Raw genomic sequence first — 22307 nt, forward strand, 5'->3', positions numbered from 1 at the left:
AGAGGGTCATTAGACAGTGATAAGTTCATCAAGATGATGTAACAATTATAAATATGAAAACACCCACATCAGAGCACCCAAATATATAAAGCAAATATCAACAAATCTAAAGCAAGAGATAGACAGCAATGCAATAATAATAGAGTTTTAATATCCTATTTTCAACAATGGATAAATAATCCAGAAAGAATATAAGTAAGGAAACGTTGTTCTGAACTACTTCAGATTAAATGAATCTGATAGACACACACAGAATACTCTGTCCAACAGCAGAACACACATCCTTCTCAAGCTCACACAGATTATTCTCCAGAACAGATTGCATGCTAAGCCACAAACAAGTCTTAACAAATTTCAGAAGATCGAAGTCATATTAAGTATATTTTCTGACCAATGTGGTATGAAAATAAAATCACCAATAGGAAGAAAACTGAAAAATTTATGTAGATATAGAAATAAAACAACAACCAGTTGGTATTTTGACAGATGTTGGTCAAAGGGCACAAACCTTTAGCTGCAAGATGAGTAAGTACTGGAGAGTGAAAGTACAGTAGCTTCGAATTTGTTAAGAAAGTAGACCTCAAGTATTAACACATAATGCACATACACACATATGCAAATGGTAATCATGTAATATATGAATATGTTAATTAGCTTGGTTGTGGTAATCATTTCATAAATATGCAAATACCCTAAATATATGTAATTTTTATTTGTAAATCATACCTCAATAAAGCCTGAAAAATTGTAGCATATATGTGTGTGTGTGTATATATATATATATATATACACATGCAAATTGGAATATTATTCACACTTTAAAAAGCAAGATACAGAAGGACAAGCATGATCTCACTCACATGTGGAAACTAAAAAACTGAAAGTAGAATGGTGGTTGCCAGGGGTAGAAAGGAAAGGGAGAAATGAGGAGATATCAATTAAAGGTTACAAAGTTTCAGTTATGCAAAATGAATGAGTTCTGAAGAGTTAATGCACAACATGGTGTCTATATTACAACGTAATACTGGATTGGACAACTGAAATGTCCTAAGATAGATCTTAAGGGTTCTCACCACACACACAAAAAGGTAACCCTGTGAGGTAATTGATATGCTAATTATTTTAAATGGGAGAATCATTTCACAGTATACACATATTTCAAACTATCAAGTTGCACACTTAAATATGTACAATTCTTATTTGTCAATTATACCTCAATAAAACTGGAAAAGGGGAATGAAGGAGAATAAGCTAGACCATGTGACCACATGCTGGTTGACCTCCCACTGAATGTCAATCCTCCTTTCAAATGACTATCATAAATCTCTTTTTTGTGTGTGGGGGCTTCTGTATTTCCTCCCTCTCTCAGTCCCTTCAGCCATAATGGTGTAAACAATTCTGCCACCTCTTACCCCTGATTATAGCACTAGCCTGTAAGGTACTTTATACCTATAAACTCATAGACAGTATCTCGTTAAACAAATCTTTTTCAAATTAGCCTATATTGAGTATGTCATTAACTTTTATGGAAGTTGGAACTCTAAATGATATAATTTTCTATAAGTGTATCCTTCCTTGAGTGTATTAACTTGTTTCATCCTATTGACTCTACCTTTACAACTAAGACGCTCCAATGTATTAGATAATATAAATTCCCACCCTCTCCTTTCTGTTTCATGAAGCTGGGGGTTTTCATCCTCTGCTTTCAACCATTTCTGTTGTCTCCTATGCCTACTGTACAGCCATAATCTTAAAAGTGCCTTTTGATCCCTTTGTGGTTCATAAGAGTGATGACTGAGATTTCACACTCCTGTGTGAGATGTACCTCCCTCAAATCTTATGACATGTGCACATTACCTGACTCACATGAAGAAAGAAAAAGGAAAAAGAAGAGAGATTAGGATTTTTTTTTAGACAAAGTGGGTTTAGCCACGTTGCATTGCATATATTAATTTCTTGATCTCATTTCTTCCTCTTGTTTTGGTGGGACACATTATCCCACACTTTCAAAAAAAAGAATACTTGTAAAGTAAACTTTATAAATTTTTGCATGGCTAAAAATGCTTTATTCTATCTGCCTAACTGATATATTTGTTCTATATAGAATTCTAGGCTGAAAATCAGTTTGAAGAACTTTTCCACTATATTCTAGGGATGAGTTTGCTACAAAGCATACTCATGCCATTTGAATTTCTGCTCATTTGTGATCTATGTAGTTTTATTTTCTTAATAATTCTACAATATTTTCAATCTTTAAGGTGGTAAAATTTCAGAAAAATGTGCCTTGATATTTTTTTTAATCTTGTCCTGGGCATTCAGGAAATTTTTTACATCAAAAAAAATTAAGCATATCTGTTGTAAGAAATTTATTTATTTTTTAATGCATCTCTCTGTTTTCTTGTCCTTTCGGAATACATGTCAGTTAAATGGTTTCCCCCAACTTGATACCTTATGTTCCTTGCTTTTATCTTTCCTTTTCTCCACTTCTTTGACTTTTTTTAATCCTACTTCCATAAAGACTGTACTTTTACGACTTCTTTGACTACTTGTTTTCTTGCAATCCCATATTAATTTAATTTTGTTTACTATTTTTTTATTTTATTTACTTTCCAAAAATAATTTGTTCTTTATTTTTCAGTGCATCATATTCTTATTTAAAGATTACAAATATATCTCATTGAGGAGAAGATATAGTTTAAAAAAATTTTTTTTTCACTGAATTACCTATAATTCCACCAGATTCCTTTCGACTTTTTTTAAAGGCCTACTTTTTTCCTTTTCTTTTTACATTAAAAATGCAAATTTTTAATTTACATAAGGCAAAAAGATTGATCTCTTAAGCCAGCTTACTACTTGGTAGGCTTCTGGTCAAGGTTCCAGGAGAGAGGTAGCCATTTCATTTGTAATCTCCAAAGGCTTTAACATTGTTTCTTTCTTTCTTTTCTTATTTTTTTTAATGACAAAGTCTTGCTCTGTTGCCCAGGCTGGAGTGCAGTGTCACCATCTCAGCTTACTTTAACCTCTGCCTTCCAGGTTCAAGCAACTCTCCTGCCTCAGCCTCCTGAGTAGCTAGGACTACAGGCACCCACCACCACACCCAGCTAATTTTTTGTACTTTTAGTAGAGACAGGGTTTCACTGTGTTAGCCAGGATGGTCTCAGTGATCCTCCTGACCTTGTGATCCTCCTGCTGGTGCCAATATTCTGTCTATGACTCATATGCCACTGTTAGCATCTGGGAACAGAAAGAGAGGATGGATGATTGGACTGTTCCTTTCTCTTAATCTTCATTAACAGCCCTGAACCTCACAACCCCCTGACCTGGTATCCTGGCATCCCAATCATTGTAGGGATTCAGGAAGCAAATCTCTGGCCTTTTCTTCAGTATTTCTCTCTGTTGGTTACTAGACTTAGCCTTCCCGATACTACCAAATCAGTTACTACTTTTCTTGTCTTACCTTTTCCAAACTTTTGTTGAAATCTCTTGTCTGCATCTAACTCCTGCCCTATTTCTTTGTTCCTATGGGTCTAAACCATTTTTTTCTTGCTGCAATTGTTGTTACTGTTATTGTCACTGTTATTATAATACTTTGCTCATAGGAGAGAAAAGGAAACCTAATGTATTCTATCATTTTAAATATAATTTGTGTATTTGTTGTTTATCTTAAAAACTCAGGAGTTTAAAAAAAGAATAGAATGATCCTTTGCAAAGGGAAATTAATATGAAAATAACTATAAGAAAATACAATAACTATAAGAAAATTTTAATCATCAGAATGTTAATGGTAATCATGTTATGAGAGGACTGGAGTAGAAAAACCATTTTAGGCCGGGCGCAGTCGCTCAAGCCTGTAATCCCAGCACTTTGGGAGGCCAAGGCGGTGGATCACGAGGTCAAGAGATCGAGACAATCCTGGTCAACATGGTGAAACCCCCGTCTCTACTAAAAATACAAAAAATTAGCTGGGCATGGTGGCGTGTGCCTGTAATCCCAGCTACTCAGGAGGCTAAGGCAGGAGAATTGCCTGAACCCAGGAGGCAGAGGTTGCGGTGAGCGGAGATCGCGCCATTGCACTCCAGCCTGGGTAACAAGAGAGAAACTCCGTCTCAAAAAAAAAAAGAAAAAAGAAAAAGAAATTGCTGTGCACCTCAAAATATGTAAAGTTCTATTTTTTTTTTTCCTGTACAAAAACCATCCTTTGGGCAATTTGTTGATTTATACTAACCCCTTTCATTATAGAAAGTATATATTTCTAAGTCGGTATTTTTGTATTGTATTATAATTATCTCCTTGCAAATCTGTTTCCTTTCCTAGAGTACAATATTTATTGGAAAAGACTAGGAAAGGAAGAAAAGAAGGAGGGAACAAGAGTTCAGCTTCCAGTAAATTAGACTTCTGTTTTGAAGAGACATGATCTCGTGAGAAGATATGATCCGGGATATCTTTCTCTTATAACGTCATTCTAAATTACTGAATTGTAGCTTAAGAGCATTTCATGTGAGCAGAAGGAATCTAACGGGTTAAGTGAGATATTGAGTGTTAACCCTTTCACTCTAGAAGAGAGGATAAATCTTACCAAGCACTGAAAGGTTTAAGTTTAGACTGTCTGAAATAGTCTCAAATTATTTTCTGCTAGACAAAATATAAAAGCTGCATTTTCGGAAGTATTTTTTTTTCATTGTTAATAAATTAGGGGTCATTGAAGTATCAACTAAGTCTCTGATTTTACAATTCTGACAAACTATTCTTTCTGCTTTTCCTCCAACGAGATCTTGCTATTCCACAGACGCCTCATGGCATTCTTTACATCCTTATTCCTCAGCGTATAGATGAGGGGGTTCAGCATTGGGGTGATGGTGGTATAGAACACAGACACAGCTTTATCCAAAGGGAAAGTAGTGGATGTGCGGAGATAAATAAAGATACATGGAACAAAGAAGAAAGTTACTACAATCAGATGAGATCCACAGGTAGAGAGAGCCTTGCGTCGGCTCTCTGCAGACTGTTTTCGAAGACTAAACAGAATGACTGTGTAGGAGGCCAAAAGAATAAGGAAACACCCCAGGGAGATGAGACCACTATTGGCAACTACCAACATGTTTACCAGGGTTGTATCAGCACAGGCAAGTTTTAGGACTGGGTGGACATCACAAAAGTAATGGTCTATAATCTGAGCATTACAGAAGGGCAGCTGGAAGGTCAGGAGGGTCTGAACAAAGGAATGACCCAGGGCCCCCAACCAGGACAGTGATGCCAGCACAGTACAAGCATTAGCACTCATGATGGCGGTATAACGGAGGGGTTGGCAGATAGCAGCATAACGATCAAAAGCCATGACAGTCAAAATAAAAATTTCAGCACAACCAAAAAAGTGGAAGGTAAACATCTGAGTTATGCAGCCCCAGTAGGAAATAGTCTTTTTCTCAGAAACAAAGTCTGCAATCATCTTGGGTGCTGTGGCTGAGGAATAGGCAATGTCCACAAAAGACAGGTTACTGAGGAAGAAATACATGGGTGTGTGTAGTCGGGGGTCAGAAAAAACCATAAGCAAAATGAGGAAATTTCCCACCATGATCACGATGTAGAAGAGGAGAAATAAGGCAAAGAACATCAATTGCATTCCAAAATCTTGGGAAAGTCCCAGGAATATAAACTCAGTGACATTGTTGGCCACTCTCATGGGGCCCCAGGCAGTGGTGGAGTGGCTCTGATTCTCTGCAAAAATAAACGCATGTTATAAACCATTGTAAGCATGGTAAAGCCTAACAATAAGAGTCTCATGAAAATAACCTATGTGATGTTAAATATAGTAGAGAAAGTTCTTCATATTTCTTGAACATAGTTCATGAATATTTTTCTTGTCATTAACTTTATTTCCACATTATTAACTCACATTTGAATTTCTTTTATAATTAGTCTTACAGTTCCTTTTTTCATACAAGAACCTACAGAATCTGAGACTTTTCAATTGAATTCAACATTTTTCCCTAATCAGTGCTCTCTTTCCCCCACCTCCAACTTCTCTTGTCAGAAATTGCTTTGGGTGAAAACTTCATTTAATTAATTAATTTTTTGAAGCTCTAAATAAATGCATGAAGTTAGAGTATAAGATCTGATGTATAAAATTCCAGAATTCTTCAAATATAATATGTACTACTCAGCTATAGAAAAGTAACATTTTATTTAATAGAGAGGAAGACTCAGTTTCCAATTTCTCAATTAGATTGAAAGTCTCAATTCAATTAAAAATTAAGTCATTTTTAGTGCTTATAAATCAACATTGAGGAAGTTTGAATTATAAGCCTTGACTTGCATGTGAAAATTCCATTTTGCATGCCAATAAGGAATACATAAGAAGTAAACAACTTACACAGAGAAATACTATTTTCTGTGTTGCTGTAAAGAGTTGAAACGTTTAAAAATTACTGAGTTCCTTGTCACCCTCAATCCCTTTGCAGGTCCCTATCACCCTCAATCCTTTTGCCTTGAAAAAAACCCAGATAACCCTGTCCTTGTAATCATAGGTAAAAATTAGGAATGAAATTTTACATACAGATAATGTTATAAATGATAGTTCTCCATCTCAAAAAAAAAAGTGTCTGAAGCAATTTTATAAACTATAATTGGAATGCTAATGTCATACAGAGACTGGATAAAAATGATCAGAAAAAAACATTAAAGGAGATTATTAGACATTGAGATATAAAGTTTCTTGAAATAAAAATGGCTTTTCTGAAATATGAAAATTACTAGCTATTCTCCATCTTTACTCAGAATACCCCTTTTCTGCATGGATAGCAGAAAGAGCACTGCCCAGAAGCTGAGTGGTATAAGTTTGAGTGCCCTTATCAGCCTTATAACTTTGGGCAAATCTATTTATCTTCCCTGAATCCCAGTTTTCTCATCTATAGATGAATGATAAAATTTTTTATCTCACAATGCTGTTTCAGAATTAAAATGAGACAATCTATATAACATGTTTTTAATTTATGAGGTGTTTTCCTTTTAATTTGAATCTATGCAATGGAATCTCTCTAGTAAGCACAATTTGCAATTTGATCTATTTAGCATTTATATTAAAGCTATATAATGTAACTACTACAAAATATTAAAACGTATATAATTTTATTTCTGAGATAATAGCTATATTATCTGCTCATCTCCATGAAGGAAATACCATAAATAGTACCTAACATTTACTGAGCATTTTACCATGTGCAGAATCATGTGCTAAACTCTTTGCATATGTTACTTCATTCCATCCTCACAACAATATCATAATTTTTATTATATCCATTTTACAGAGCAGAGCACTAAAGAGTAAAGAGGCAAATTGTCCAAAATAATTTTCAGCAAAAAGTCTGGAATTTGAATTGTGGTATTCTTATTCCAGAACACGCGTAACTTACATATCCCTAAGTAAATGATAGGTAGATAAAAAGATTAGCTAGGTAGACGATAGACAGATAAGTTTCTCATAAAAAGAACTGAATTTATTATTTTATTATATTATTATTATTATTATTGAGACAAAGTCTCACTCTGTTGCCCAGGCTGGAGTAAAATGCCGTGATCTCGGCCCACTGCAACCTCCACTTCCTGGGTTTGAGTGATTCTCCTGGCTCAGCCTCCCAAGTAGCTGAGATTACAGACACCTGCCACCATAAAAAGAACTGAATTTAAATAATTGTTTTTTTATCATGCAAAGTGCTTCGATCGGAGAATATGTTTCACATTCCTAAAATCTTTGTGTTGTCTATGCTCTATACCAGCAAAGCCAAACTGTGCTCAGTCAGCAGTTGGCAAAATCATGAGGGTTGAAAGAATGTTTAGATAAAAAACACTTACATTGTACTTACTATGTGCCAAGTTCGATTCTAGGTGTTTTACATATTATAGCTCATTTAACTCCCATAATGATCTTACAAAGCAGTCTGCCACTATTAGTCCCAGTTCAGAAATGAGAAAACTGAAGCACAGAAAAAGTAACTTGCCCAAGGTCATAGAGCTAGTGACTGGCAGAGTTGACATGTGAACCTAAGCAATGGGACTTCAAGATTTATTTTCTTAACTACTATGCATACCCTGGGTCTGATGGCATCAAAGCTACCAAATATCTTTCTCATTTGAAAGCCTTAAACCTTCTACAATAATCAAAAGACTCGTTTTCTTCTAATAACGGAAAGTTTTTTTTAAGTATATACACTACTTAGAGACAAAGACTATATCTACAACTGGTAAGATCATCAAGGCATAGAGTCTGTGACCAGCTTTTCTCAAATTAAGTTTACAGTGGGGATATACTAACAAGTGATATGATACCGATCATTAATTCAGTCATTATTTGATTTGGCAAGTGTTGCCAATCAAGTGGAGGAGGTCCGCATGTAAATTATCACAGTTCTTGTGAAAGGGCTCAGGAAGGAGACCCAGGAGAGATAGGATTTCCTTTTCAAAGGCTGTCACTGAGTAGAACTCTGATAGATGAGTTAGAGTTAACCTGATGATGATGAAGATTGCAGGATGTCGGCACAAAAGAGTAGACAGGGCAGGAAGGACTTTCCAAGCCTAACAAATAAAATATACAAAGGTAAAGGTATAAATAATTACACCATCCTCTCTGGGAAGTGCCAACAGGTTTAATATGATTCAGCACAGAACCCACATAGGGTAGTGTCAGGAGATGAGGCTGAAAAGAAGACAAGCCTAGATTATAGAATCATGTAGGCTACACTTAAAAGTTAGCAATTAATCTTGAATTAATTGGGGTACCATAAAGATCACAACCACAGGAGGAGAGTAGCTCAATGGAAGGTATGTGAGAGAAGTTGTGAAAAAGAAGATTCCTGGAGCCCAGCTAGGTTCAAATTTTTGGCTTCACCGCTTGCTAACTGTACGACTTTAGGCAACTTACTTCACTTTCCTTTGCCTCAGTTTTCTCAGATGTAAAATGTGGGTAAGAATAGTACACTTATATAGAGTGTTACACATAGTAAATATATATTACATATAAAACACTTATGTGCATAACATACTCTAAGCAAATATAGCATTATCATTATCCATGTTAGCTACCAGAGAACATGCTGATGAGAAGAGACAGAAGCCCAGATAGGAGTCATCTTAGAACATGAACCTCTTTACTATATTCATCTCCTGATTCTCACCTACATGCATGCTTTATGCTTGTCCAAATCTTAGACTGTGTATCTACTGCTCACACCTACCCTCTCAAATATATTCTTCTGACTGGAGCAGCAACAGAGTACATTTGATATCCTTGCCTAGATGTATTTAAAAGTTCAAGCATAATGCCCAAAGATATTTGGGTAGCTGCTCTATTCACCATGAGTGGTGACAACTCTACTTTATCTATGATCCTCCTCAGGAGTTCATCAAAGATCAATCTAGGACCCAGGATCTTTTTGCTAACTTTGCTTGGAGAAACAGCACAAGACTTAAAGATAGAACAACTCACAGCTCTGCCTCTTCAGACTGTGTAACATTAACATAATTTTTCTAACATCTACTAATCTCCCCTGTGAGATAATGCTACCCATGGTAAGACTCAAATTAGATAAAGAAAAAAAAAGCAATAAACAACTTGCCAGACAAACTCTTCATCATTTTTTGGTGGAATTTCAGGAAGAGTCAGACATCTGAACTCTATGAACAAGAGCCTCCATGGGATGGACTGTTTCTACTGGTCTACCTGGGTTCTTAGGTTAAACTTGATCTAAGACAATGCTAAAGAATATGCATTAGTTAAAATAGGATTTGTGTAGCTAAAGAAAAAAGTTTCCTCCTTTATTTAACTGCATGAGCCTATATAAATTATTTCCAATAGAACCATTTCAAAGAATGCAACTCTTGGTATCTTCTGAGAAAGATATTATCTTAGTTCCTCTCATGAGGGATTACAAAGGGCAGCTATACACTATTCTGGATCTCTTTCCTAACAGCAAGCTCTATGTCATGGAAAACTTTTTCTGTAACGGTGTCCTTGACTTCAATATCCTTCATAGAGACATCATGACACTTGTGCATGTTTTTATATCTCTTGTCACCTGACATGATTTTATTACATATTAATCCTATCCTGTTCTCCTAACTGGTCCCAGTTGAGGAAACAATTTACCAATCTTTGTAGAGCTAAAAGATAAGGAAAAATATTGAAAAAATCTGCAAATGAGTTAGCATAGCACAATGTATGGATTGCTTACGGTATCATCTATTTGATTTATATTTCATAAGTACCAATATTAATTTACACTTTCACTTAATAAATATTTACTAAACACATCTGTGTCTGGTACTGCACTGTGAATATAAAAAGAGGAATGCAACCCAATTCCCAACATAAAACCATTTATTTTAGAGCAGCAGTTTTAAATGACCTCCCTAAATCATCTTAGACTGAAGCATAATTTATGTTAAGTCCTATACTTACCTATGCATAAAGGATTTTTAGAGATCATTTTACTTTATCCCACTCATTTAACCATTCGGAAACAAATAAGGTACAGAGAGGGAACTAAATTATCTAAGTTTACTGCTGGTGGTAAACCTGGTAAACCTAGGACTAAATTCCAATTGAAATTATATTGATACACACTTTAAATTGTAATACACTATTTCCTAAATTATTTAATTACTAGAACAGATATTGTAAAGTGGGTGAAGAATTTACAGAAGTAAAGAATTTATCTTTGAATATAATTTGAATCAAAGAAAATTAACCTTGCCTCTTTCACTCGTGGTTTAAGGCATCGCTCTAGATGGAAAGCTTACCCTGGCCGTTTTCTTGAGTGTGGTCCCACCACATGGATTTGAACAATCCAAGATCTTGGATCAGAAAAGCCTCTGAAATAAAAATGTGATCAATACCCAGATATGCACACTAAAAGACTGAGATTTATATAATGATGCTTCTCTCATGTGCGTGCCACATTTCCTCTTCTATAACCTAAAAAGAAACCTTGAGTTTGTTTTCTTTTTCTCTTCTTTCTCTCTCTCCCTCAAAAAAGGTATGTTTTATGAGGTTACACCCATGCCATAGCTTCTCATCTTAGTATGCAAAAAATGTCTACATTCCTGGCTGCCAAGGAGAAGAAACTCTCAGCAATATTTATGCATCATCAAAGCCCTTAGGAAGTTGATGGACAAGTGATTGGGTAAGCAGCAGGAGAATATAATTAGGCAGAGAAAGTACAAGTGTATTCTCTGCTAAATAACTTCTTGTAAAACCATATTGAAAGCTGGCCAAAAACAAGACTTTTAATTAGAGTATTGAAGATGAAAAGCACGTCAATAATTCAAGCAAAAGCAGCAGCATGTTCAGAGGCATAGAAGTTTGAGGAAACTGCACATAGTTCAGAGGTTCAAACAGTGGAACAGGCCTGACCACAAATTGAAATGAGGATTGATAATTGATCTCAGAAAAATTTTTCTATTAGAAAAGGCCTAAGGTGTAGAATGGTGCTGTAGTATGAAAAGTCTTAGTTATTATCCTACATTTTCTTATCCCCATGCAGACTCTATACCCCTACAGAATTTCATGATAATATTTCTACCAGAATCTGAGGTAGGATAGAACATGCAAACAAGAAAGTACAGATTTGATTAAATAAGGGGAAGAGACTGGTAGGGCTAGGATGTATATATTAATTGACTCAATTGAGCCATTTTACTATGTAGACATATTTATTTCAAAACATCCTGTTGTACATGACAAATATATACAAGTTTTACATGACAAATAAATAAATAAGAAACGATGCACAGATATGGGCAGAGTGGGGAGAGTCAAATGCTCACTTAAAGAGATAAAAACTAGAACTGCACTGTAATTATGTTATAGATTTCAGAATTTCCTCTAAGTAATGGAAGCTCAACAAGTATTTTCAAGTATTTACTTACAGAATAATTACAAAAAGCTTTTTGGGAACATAAAGAACTTAAGGACAATAAATTAACTGCCATGATAAATTAAAAAATAGACATGAGTAAGCCATTTCATTAAGGAAGAACTAATGAAATCTGAATAAAAGGTCCAGTGTAGTTAATAATAATGCATCAATATTGGTTTATTCCTTTGACAAATGTACCATAGTAATACAACAATACAGAAAATAGCATGATGTATAATTATATTCTGTTATATTAAACATTTTTGACTTTTTAGTAATAGCCATTCTGACTGGCACAAGATGGTCTGTCATTGTGGTTTTGGTACACACTTCTCTGATTAGTGATGATGAGCACGTTTTTCATGTTTGTTGGGAAGAGCCATCCCAAATATCTATGGGGCCCAGGGCAAGAGTACAAATGAAGCCCATGTAACGTATGTCTAAAACCTATACATCAAGCTAACAAATGTAAATAAAAAATCTTATAGCCTCATAATTACTGGAAGGCCAGTTTCCAATCTAAAATCCTCAGGCACCCTGAATTTCTGCACCAGAACATGTCAGCATGAACAGAGCAGGCCTTTGACCCTCAGACCTTCAGTCCACCTCTTCTCCAGTTCCAAACCCCACCATATGAAGTCTCTCATATATGAATGTGGACTCTGCTGCCAGAATGTGTAGGCTTTGTCCACACACTTTACACACAGGGCCCCTCAACCATCTCTGCAGTCTAGGGGTGCATACACAGCATGGTTCACTCTTAGGAAGACAGAGAAGAGGCTCAGGCAAGCTGTGAAAGTGAGTTCATGGTATCTGAACAGGAAACTCTGGAAGACCAGGCACCTAGATAATATCAATCATGTGCAGTCTCAAGAAACAGAAATTGTATCATTTATTAATAAAAAGAATTTTAATATATATAATTGGTTAAACAAAGAGAGACTTGAAAATGCAAAGGGGAATACAAAAAGCTCTTGCTTTTCTTAAAATGATGCTACCAATTTCAGTTATCAACAGGACATTTAAAATGATTTGCCAAGACTCTAAAGTTTGCTATTACAGAGGAACATCAGAAAAAGGGGATGTTGTAGCCAGCTTATACTAAGAGAAAGGCTGGAGCTCTATGTCCTCGAAACATGCCTAGTAATCCACAGAACCACTCAAATCTTTCTGTTAACTCACACACTACCCCCAGCAGTTTCCTGCACTTCAGGAATATCATACTGCTATCTTCAGAATATCATACTGCTCCTCAGGATATTCATCATGTGCAAAGGACTCTGAAAATGCTGAGTAGAGTGATGCAAAAGAGGAGAACATGATGTACCATCATGTACCATCAGGTGAGATATGCCATTCTCACCCTTACTCATACTATTTAAGAGTCCCCCAAATAGCAGCCTAGTTCCTAGCCTTTGTGGAGTCCTTCTGTAGCAATATATATATACATACATACATACATACATATGGCCTCTTAAATATAAAGTCATTAACTACCAACACAAAAATAAAAATAAATAAAACAAAATAAAAACAAATAAAAATAAAAACATGAAATGTTGCAAGGATCCTATGTCAGAGATAGATAACCTTAAATGTAAATGTTTTAAGTTAACCTTTTTAGGAATCTTACAGCTCCGAAGCTCCTATACAGGTATTATAGAAATTAAGTAATCTGGCCTGGCACAGTAGTTCATGCCTGTAATCCCAGCACTTTTGGAAGCCAAGGCAGGAAGATCACCTGTGGTCAAGACCAGTTCAGACTGGTTCAAGACAAGTCTGGCCAACATGGAGAAGTGCCATCTCTACTAAAAATATAAAAATTAGTGGGCATGGTGGTGGGCACATGTAATCCTAGCTACTTGGGTGGCTCAGGCAGGAGGACCACTTGAACCTGGAAGACGGAGGTTGCAGTGAGCCGGGATCACACCAGTGTACTCCAGCCTGGGAGACAAGAATGAGACTCTGTCAGAAGGAAGGAAGGAAGGAAGGAAGGAAGGAAGGAAGGAAGGAAGGGAGGGAGGGAGGGAGGGAGGGAGGGAGGGAGGGAGGGAGGGAGGGAGGGAAGGAGGGGAGGGAGGGGAAGGGAGGAGAGGAAGGGAGGAGAGGGGAGGAGGGGAGGAGGGGAGGGGAGAAGGGGGGAGGAGAGGAGAGGAGAAGCGGGGAGGAGAGAGACGGGAAGGGAGGAGAGGAGGGGAGGGGAGGACAGGAGGGGAGGAGGGGAGGGGGAGGGGAAGGGACAGAACAGAACGGAGCAAAGCAATCAATCTGTATAATTGGGATAAATACTCTTCCTGAGGAGAAATAAAATATTAATTATGTAATTATTACCTTTCTTGATTGATTATTTTTTTTCTAAGTGGTTGTGGGCAAGTCACTTAACTCTGAGTTCATTCTCAAAAATGAAGTTAGGTAATATTATCTGTTCCTCAATACATGTTTGAGACTCAAAGGTAATAAATGTGAACATCCCAAGAACTAGTGCTTTCGACCACAGTCCAGTTTCTTCCTCCTTTCCTCTAGAGCTTAAAACTCTTAAACATTATGTTCAGTCAAAGATTCAGCTTCTCTACTAGCCCCTACTGTAATTCCATTTAAAGATAAACTCTACGTGAAACTCGATACCTCTTCTTGGGAAGCTATACAATAAAATACTAACAGTTTCCATCACCCCAGCACTCCTGGACTTTCTTTTTTTTTTTTTTTTTTTTTTTTTTTGAGATGGAGTTTCACTCTTGTTACCTAGGCTGGAGTGCAATGGCACGATCTCGGCTCACCGCAACCTCTGCCTCCCGGGTTCAAGCAATTCTCCTGCCTCAGCCTCCCGAGTAGCTGGGATTACAGGCACGCACCACCGTGCCCAGCTAATTTTTTGTATTTTTAGTAGAGACAGGGTTTCACCATGTTGACCAGGATGGTCTCGATCTCTGGACCTCGTGATCCACCTGCCTCAGCCTCCCAAAGTGCTAGGGTTACAGGCTTGAGGACTTTCTTTCTCTCACAATAAACTTTGTTAAGAGCATATGTTTATTATAGTGATGCTTGACTACATTTCTAAGATTTGGGACATTATGGAACACAGTTCCTAGGTAAATACTAGTACACAGGGTGGTTGTTACTGTTTCCCAGCTTGGTTTGTAACAGAACAAATAAATTCATACTACTTCAGAAGAGGATCTGATGAGACACCAGAAGGAACATCCTAACACTAGGAATCATTAAACCCTGGTGGAATGGAACACAAAAAGAGATATAATTTTTTCTTTCATTTTAATAGAATTAAAAAGTGAAACAAATTGAAGAAATAAAGGGTACTTAAAGACATAAAGCTGATCTTTCAAGGTGTCTTCTAACCCTAGCACTCCCTTGTTATCATTTGTGGACAGTAAATTCTCCTGAGTTCCTGAGTTCTCCTCATAGTCAAAAGACATAAGTGGCTTTCTAGAGTGCCACCTATGCTTTTAAACCATAATCAAGAGTGATCCATTGTAATCTTTATGCTGTCTTCTCTTTTATACCAAAGTCGCCAGTGTGGTTTTTAAACATGTATAAGATGAGTTAAGAGTGTTCCAAGAAAGAGTATGCTTTTCAAATCACCTTTTCTGCTCATTCTTTAACAAGGCAACAAAATGCCACATGGTTTTATTCTCAGCTTCTTCATAGCTATCTTCATATCAGCATTTCTAAGTGTGTAGATGAGGGGGTTCAACATAGGTGTGATCACTGTGTAAAATACGGAGAATATCTTATCCACAGCGAAGCTGCAGAAAGGTCTCAAATAGATGAATACACATGGCACAAAGATCAGGCTGACCACTGTCAGGTGGGAGGCACAGGTAGACAGGACCTTGTTCTGGCCCTGGCAAAAGTGTGTTCTCAGGGTGATCAGGATGATAGCATAAGAGAATAGTAAGACCAAGAAGCAGACGAGAGACAGCAGACCACTGTTGGCTGTCATCAGCACCTCTACCACATAGGTGTCCATGCAGGCCAGCTTGATGACCTGTGGGACATCACAGTAGAAGTTGTCCAGTTCATTGGGGCCACAGAAAGGCAGCTGGATGACTAGTATGACCTGCATGATAGAGTGGATAAAGCCCCCACACCAGCAGACAAGAACCAACCGAAGGCACAGCTGGGAGTTCATGACTCTAACGTAGTGCAAAGGGTTACAGATGGCAACATACCTGTCATAGGCCATAACTGTCAGCAGAAACATCTCACTGCCTCCTAGAAAGTGGAGGAAGTAGATCTGGGCCAGGCATCCTGAAAAAGAGATGGTCTTGCTCTGCTGTAGGAAATCCCCTAACATCTTTGGCACAGTAACCCAGCTCAGGCTTAAGTCAATGAAAGAGAGATGACATAAAAAATAATACATAGGAGACTGGAGCAGGTGAGAATTGGCTTGCACTGTTACCACTATCAAGAGGTTTCCCAGTAGAATAGCAATGTAAAAAAACAAAAATAGTAAGAAAAGAAATAGCTGCAGCTCCCGAGAAGAGGATAGGCCCAGAAGAACAAATTCTGTCACATTAGAATCTTGTTCTTTTTCCATCAAACCAAGAATATCAAGTGACCTAGATAAAAAAGAATTAAATCAGATCAAGAGAGACTTAAGATAGACATATATAAATTATATACATATATAATATATAAATAACATAAAAATTATTTAAGCAAGTTCTAGGGGGTAGTATAGGCAGTACACTCTTATATTGATAAAACAAGGAACTATTTCTTCCAACTCTTTATTCCTGTAATACTTTTAAATTGCATTCATAATAAACTAGAAGGAAAACAATGTCTGGACATGAGGTGATAAGAGCATGCTAATCTTTCCATTTCTTTTAATATACAGAACAATATCCTCTAAGGACAAAAGTTCTGGAATGAAGTATCTAGATCCAATGCCTACCTCCACCATTACCAATGGAGCACTCTCAGGCAAAGAAATAAACTTCTCTGTATTAAATCTAATACAGATTAATAATATCTCCCAAGATTGCTTTGAGAATCAAATGTAATGCCTATGAGCACCATTAAAAAAACAACTAGGTATCTCAAGATGAGGAAATACCTTACTCATCTTTGTATCTACAACACAATACTTACCGCATAGCATAAGCTCAGTAATTTATCAAATCAAAGGAAGAATGTTTTGTAAACAAAAACTTGCTATATTTTACAAAGGTTAATAGTTATTAATAAATATATTAGGAAACAAATCATTTAGAAAGGATTGAAAAAGAGCTCATATTTTTTCCTTACTTCCCAGGTCACAGAGATTGGAAAATTTGTAAAGATGAGGTAAGAAGAAATAGTCTCAATCTTTAAGATTTAGGGTAGCATCAGACTCAGGATGAGTAGGACAATGATTAAAAGATACTAATCACCAAAAAAGAGACCAAGGGTCATGACCCATATCATGGAAACATGCGCAAAAGCCCACCATGACCCTTTCATAAGAAAGAATTATAAGAGAAACCAGAATTGTATTGCTTCTGGACCTTTCAACAACCATAGGTACATAAGAAAATAAAGGATTTGCTAAGATATTGTTAGATCCATTTTCCCCTGCTCTACACTCACACTCATCCCAGTGTTTGGGGACAGTACCTTGTATTACAAACAGAAAATCAGAGAACACTGATACATTTCTCCCACTGGAGTAGTTAAAAATTAGTAGATGGCTTTCTGTCTATAGTATTTTTTATCTAGAACCTGCTATTGGCAAAATATGAAGAAAAGATTTTATTTTGTGTCCCAAGTTATGTAATCCATGTTGTACCTGGTTCTATCAAGTCATTCAGGGAACATTATTCAATAAAATAATTCATACTAGGTATCAGATATTCACATAGACAATGCAGAGAAGTACTTAAATTTTAAAAATTAAAATGCTTAATGACAAAACAAAACTTTCTCTAGGACATTATTCCAAGATAAGCCAGTGAGAAAGATATTTGGGGTTCAAGTCACCTTTTGATGCCTCTATCACACCATGTTTGTGACCATCCTCTTCATCTGCTTATATAGCCAGGTTCACAGTGCATCTAAATCTATAATCTTATAATTAATAGAAGGAAGCACCTCACTTTCTAGAATCAACTAGAAAATAAAACAAAGCAAGAAATACAATTTAGGGAAACATTTGCTGTTATATGTACAGCCCTACTTGAGCTCTGCTATAATGAAAATTTTCCAATCTTTTTTTGATACATCAAAGATTATAAATTTTCATAAGAAAACATCATTTGGATGCTCTTTTCAGTTACCTAAAATGTCTAATTAATAGAGGTCAAGTCTCATTAAAATTATGAATCTAATTTTAAACATATTCTTAGGAAAACTGGAAAAGTCTGAGAAAGAGAAACCAAAGTTATTTTTCAAAATTAAATAAAGGTTTGTAGAAACCAGAAAACAATGGAAACACATAATCTAACTCACTGTTATAATTTAGTCTCACAATATGACTGAGAAACAATGTGATTATTTCCTAATGGCATAGTATACCAAGGGTGTATGGTACACTTGTTATTTCGACCAAACATATGTTGAGAAAGAAAAGATTGTATTAAAACAGATAATATTAAAATTAAATAAGATTAAATAAGAAGAATATGTAAAATATAGTATAACCTAAATTACTACAAACCATTTATAAGACTGAGTTTATGACCTACTTGTTCAAAGATTTAATATTAGGGAATTTCAGTACTATAAATACTTTGGACAGTTCCTAGGTGATTACTCTGATAAGATTTTTATTAATTATGGTATCAAAATCTTTACAATTACATAAGACAAAAATAGGCAGCCCTGAATGTTCATTATTTGAGTTTTAATCAAGGTAAAGGCTGGATTCTGATTATTCCTGGAACTTTTTTAATGACAATAAATTGGCAATCTTTAGACAATATAAAATGTAATACTAAACAATATAGAAAGCTTTCCTTTAGGTTTAACAACATTTCCACGTTTGGTAGAGTCATCTCCCAGTTTGTGTGTTTCTGAAATCTGATCACAGTAAGAAACTAGACCTGGGACTGTTCTGTAAAGAATGAAAAGAACACTATACCCATCAACATGAAAAAATGTCTACACTCCAAAACTACCCCCAATCACAGAATAATTTCCCTTGTCAAAGCCCTGCAGGGCTTAGAAAGCCACATTCAAAAATACTCCATTGTCCCGTTATCAGTAAGATCAAGCCCTACCAAGCACTTCATGTTTCATATCCTAAGAATAAACTAAGAATGTAGAAAAATTAATAAAAGTATTTTTAAGTACGCAAATGAGCCAAAGAAATTGAAAATGCTTAATGCAAAATGAAAGTCTTTATGGAAGGGCCCTGCTTGCAGGGAAGAGGACAAACTTAAGCTCCTTAAATAATCACAGGCTATTTGTATACAGCTGAACAGCTAGTCTCTTGTCTTCTAAACAGGGAACCAGAGATGTTTATGAGAAAAATATGAAGCAAAGGAGGAAAGTTTTTCTCCAGGAACTTGGGCATGTGTGTGTTTTTAAGCATATAGCATACTATATTTTGCTATTATGTTTGTCTGCATTTATTTGGTCTGTGTGGAACTAAAAGCATTATTAGAGGAAAAAATCTGACCATCTCAACAACAGAAAATGATTTGCTAGCTGTAGTTTCAATTCCACATTAATTTATTTTAGAGGTATTTGATACATTTTTACATTTTTTCTGAAAACAAAGAAGTGGATACCATTAGTTGAGCATGGTACCTACAGGGGAATTCTCTATTGAGAAAGGAACAATCTTTCTGCTCTAAACCTTCTTTGGCCTTGTTTGAAACACTGCATTCTATATTGCACCTGTGAAAAGTAAAGAAGATTTTAGCAAAAAGAAACTTTGGAATTGTAACTGAAGGTCCTATCTTATCCAAATCTTCTAAGATACCACTAGCCTTAGAATTCTTGATGCTATAGGAATGCCATTGTTCTGTGAATGTTTCTAAGAGTCAGCTTAAAATAATGAAACTCAAATGATCTCTTAAATTTAAAAATAATCAATACCAGGGTATATAGAGAAAAAGAGGACAACAGTAAACATAAAAATAGCATCACAGCCAGAGGAGCAAGGAGAGAAGGGGAGCTTTGAATAGAATAAACATAAACATATCAGAATAGAGATCCAAGATGGCTGATGGCTAGCAGCTCGGGATTGTAGCTCCCAGTGAAAGCGCAGAGAACAAGAGGACGCCACACTTTCAGATAAATTTTTGTTGCTCACGCACCAGGAGATTCCCAGTGGAGGAGCCCCACGGGTCGCCAGTGCAACTCTGGTGGCCAGCGCGGCAGTTATTGGTGCAGAATAAACGGGACTGGTTCCCCTTTTGGCCAATGTTTGGAGCTCCGGGCCAGACTGGAGATTCCTGGGCAGAAAAGCACCATCAATCTTAACACCGCTGTTTTAGCTGGCACAGTGGGTTGCTCAGATTCTGGAGCTGGGAATCAATAAATGGGACGTCCACTCAGAAACCTAATTAAAAACTCAGTGATTACAAAGATGACAGATGGATAAATGTATAATGAAGGGAAGAAACCAGCCTAAAAAGGCTGAGAATACTCAAAATCAGAACGCCTCTCCCTCTACAGGGTATCACAGTTCCTCATCAGCAATGGAACAAGGCCTGATGGAGAAAGACTGTGTTCCATTAACAGAAGTAGGCTTCAGAAGGTGGATGATAAGAAACTTCTGGGAGTTGAAGGAACTTGTTCTAACCCAATGCAAAGAAACTAAGAACTTTGAAAGAAGGTTTGATGAAATGCTAACAAGAATGGGTAATATAGAGAGGAATAAAAGTGAATTAACAGAGTTGAAAAATACAACACGAGAACTTCATAAAGTATGCAGTAGTTTTAACAGCCGAATTGATCAAGCAGAAGAAAGGATATCAGAGGTCGAAGACCAACTTAATGAAATAAAATGAGAAGACAAGAATAGAGTAAAAAGGATAAAAAGGAATGAGCAAAGTATCCAAGAAATATGGGACTATGTGAAAAGACCTAATCTATGTTTGATAGGTGTACCTGAATGCAACAAAGAGAATGAATCCAAGCTGGAAAATGCTCTTCAGGATATTATCCAGAAAAACTTTCCCAACCTAGCAAGGCAGGACAATATTCAATTCCAGGTAATACAGAGAACACCACAAAGATATTCCTCAAGAAGAGCAACCCAAAGGCACATAATCGTCAGATTCACCAGGGTTGAAATGAAACAGAAAATGCTAAGGGCAGCCAGGGAGAAAGGTCGGGTTACCCACAAAGGGAAGCCTATCAGACTTACAGCAGATCTCTCAACAGAAACCCTACAAGCCAGAAGAGAGTGGGGGCCAATACTCAACATCCTTAAAGAAAAGAACTTTCAACCCAGAATCTCATATCCAGCCAAACTAAGCTTCACAAGTGAAGGAAAAATAAAATCTTTTGTGAACAAGCAAGTACTCAGAGATTTCATCATCACCAGGCCTACTTTACAAGAGCTCCTGAAAGAAGCATTACACATAGAAAGGAACAATCAGTATTAGCCTTTCCAAAAATATACCAAAAAGTAAAGAGCATCAACATAACAAAGAATTTACATCAACTAATGGGCAAAACAGCCAGCTAACATCAAATGGCAGTAATCCTAAATTTAAATCGACTAAATCCCCCAATCAAAAGACACAGCCAAAACCCATCGATATGCCACATCCAGACCCATTTCACATGCAAGGATACACAAAGACTCAAAACAAAGGGATGGAGAAAGATTTACCAACCAAATGGAGAGCAAAAATAAATGAATAAATAAAGAGCAGGAGTGGCAATGCTCACCTCTGATAAAATAGATTTTAAAGCAATAAAGATTAAAAGAGGCAAAGAAGGTCATTACATAATGGTAAAAGGATCAATGCAAGAAGAAGAGCTAATGATCATAAATATATATGCACCCAATACAGGAACACCCAGATACATAAGACTTATAAAGAGACTTAGACTCCCACATAATAATAGTGGGAGACTTCAACATCAATATTAGATAGATCAATGAGACAGAAAATTAATAAGGATATCCAGGACTTGAACTCAGATCCAGAACAAGTAAACTTAATAAACATTTATAGAACTCTCCACTTTAAATACATAAAATACACTCTTATCAGTACCACATCACACCTACTCACAGGTTTAAATGAAATATTGGTTGGCTATTTGTTTGTTATTTTCTTCCCTCATTTTTTCCTGTCTCCATTATTAAGCACAATTATTGGCATAAAAGAGGTTTTTAATACCCATTTTTAGCTAGCCCGGGCAATAAACAACACTCCTAGCAACACTCCTGTTCTCTCTCCCTCTTTCTCTTCCTCTTTCTTCCTCTCCTTCATT

The 22307-nt window shown here is 36.3% G+C and overlaps 2 protein-coding genes and 1 non-coding gene across 3 annotated transcripts; 1 reads left to right on the top strand and 2 right to left on the bottom strand.

Moving 5' to 3' along the window:
- Positions 1-362: 362 nt before the first annotated feature.
- LOC103795707 (olfactory receptor 4S2-like) lies at positions 363-10825 on the bottom strand. Its single transcript, XM_009005869.6, has 2 exons — positions 10792-10825; positions 363-5715 (listed from the first exon to the last, which is right to left on the bottom strand). Exons 1-2 carry the CDS (start codon positions 10823-10825, stop codon positions 4742-4744), a joined length of 1008 nt encoding a protein of 335 aa, XP_009004117.1. The 3' UTR covers positions 363-4741.
- On the top strand, positions 1767-1867 carry LOC118145431 (small nucleolar RNA U13). Its single transcript, XR_004730546.1, has one exon. It is a non-coding gene; the product is annotated as a small nucleolar RNA U13 (small nucleolar RNA).
- Positions 10826-14617: 3792 nt separating the features above from the next.
- OR4K14 (olfactory receptor family 4 subfamily K member 14) lies at positions 14618-18201 on the bottom strand. Its single transcript, XM_009005637.5, has one exon. It carries the CDS (start codon positions 16462-16464, stop codon positions 15523-15525), a length of 942 nt encoding a protein of 313 aa, XP_009003885.3. The 5' UTR covers positions 16465-18201; the 3' UTR covers positions 14618-15522.
- Positions 18202-22307: the final 4106 nt, after the last annotated feature.

The sequence above is a fragment of the Callithrix jacchus genome, chromosome 8 (genome assembly GCF_049354715.1).
Source record: "Callithrix jacchus isolate 240 chromosome 8, calJac240_pri, whole genome shotgun sequence".
Lineage (NCBI taxonomy): Eukaryota > Metazoa > Chordata > Mammalia > Primates > Cebidae > Callithrix > Callithrix jacchus.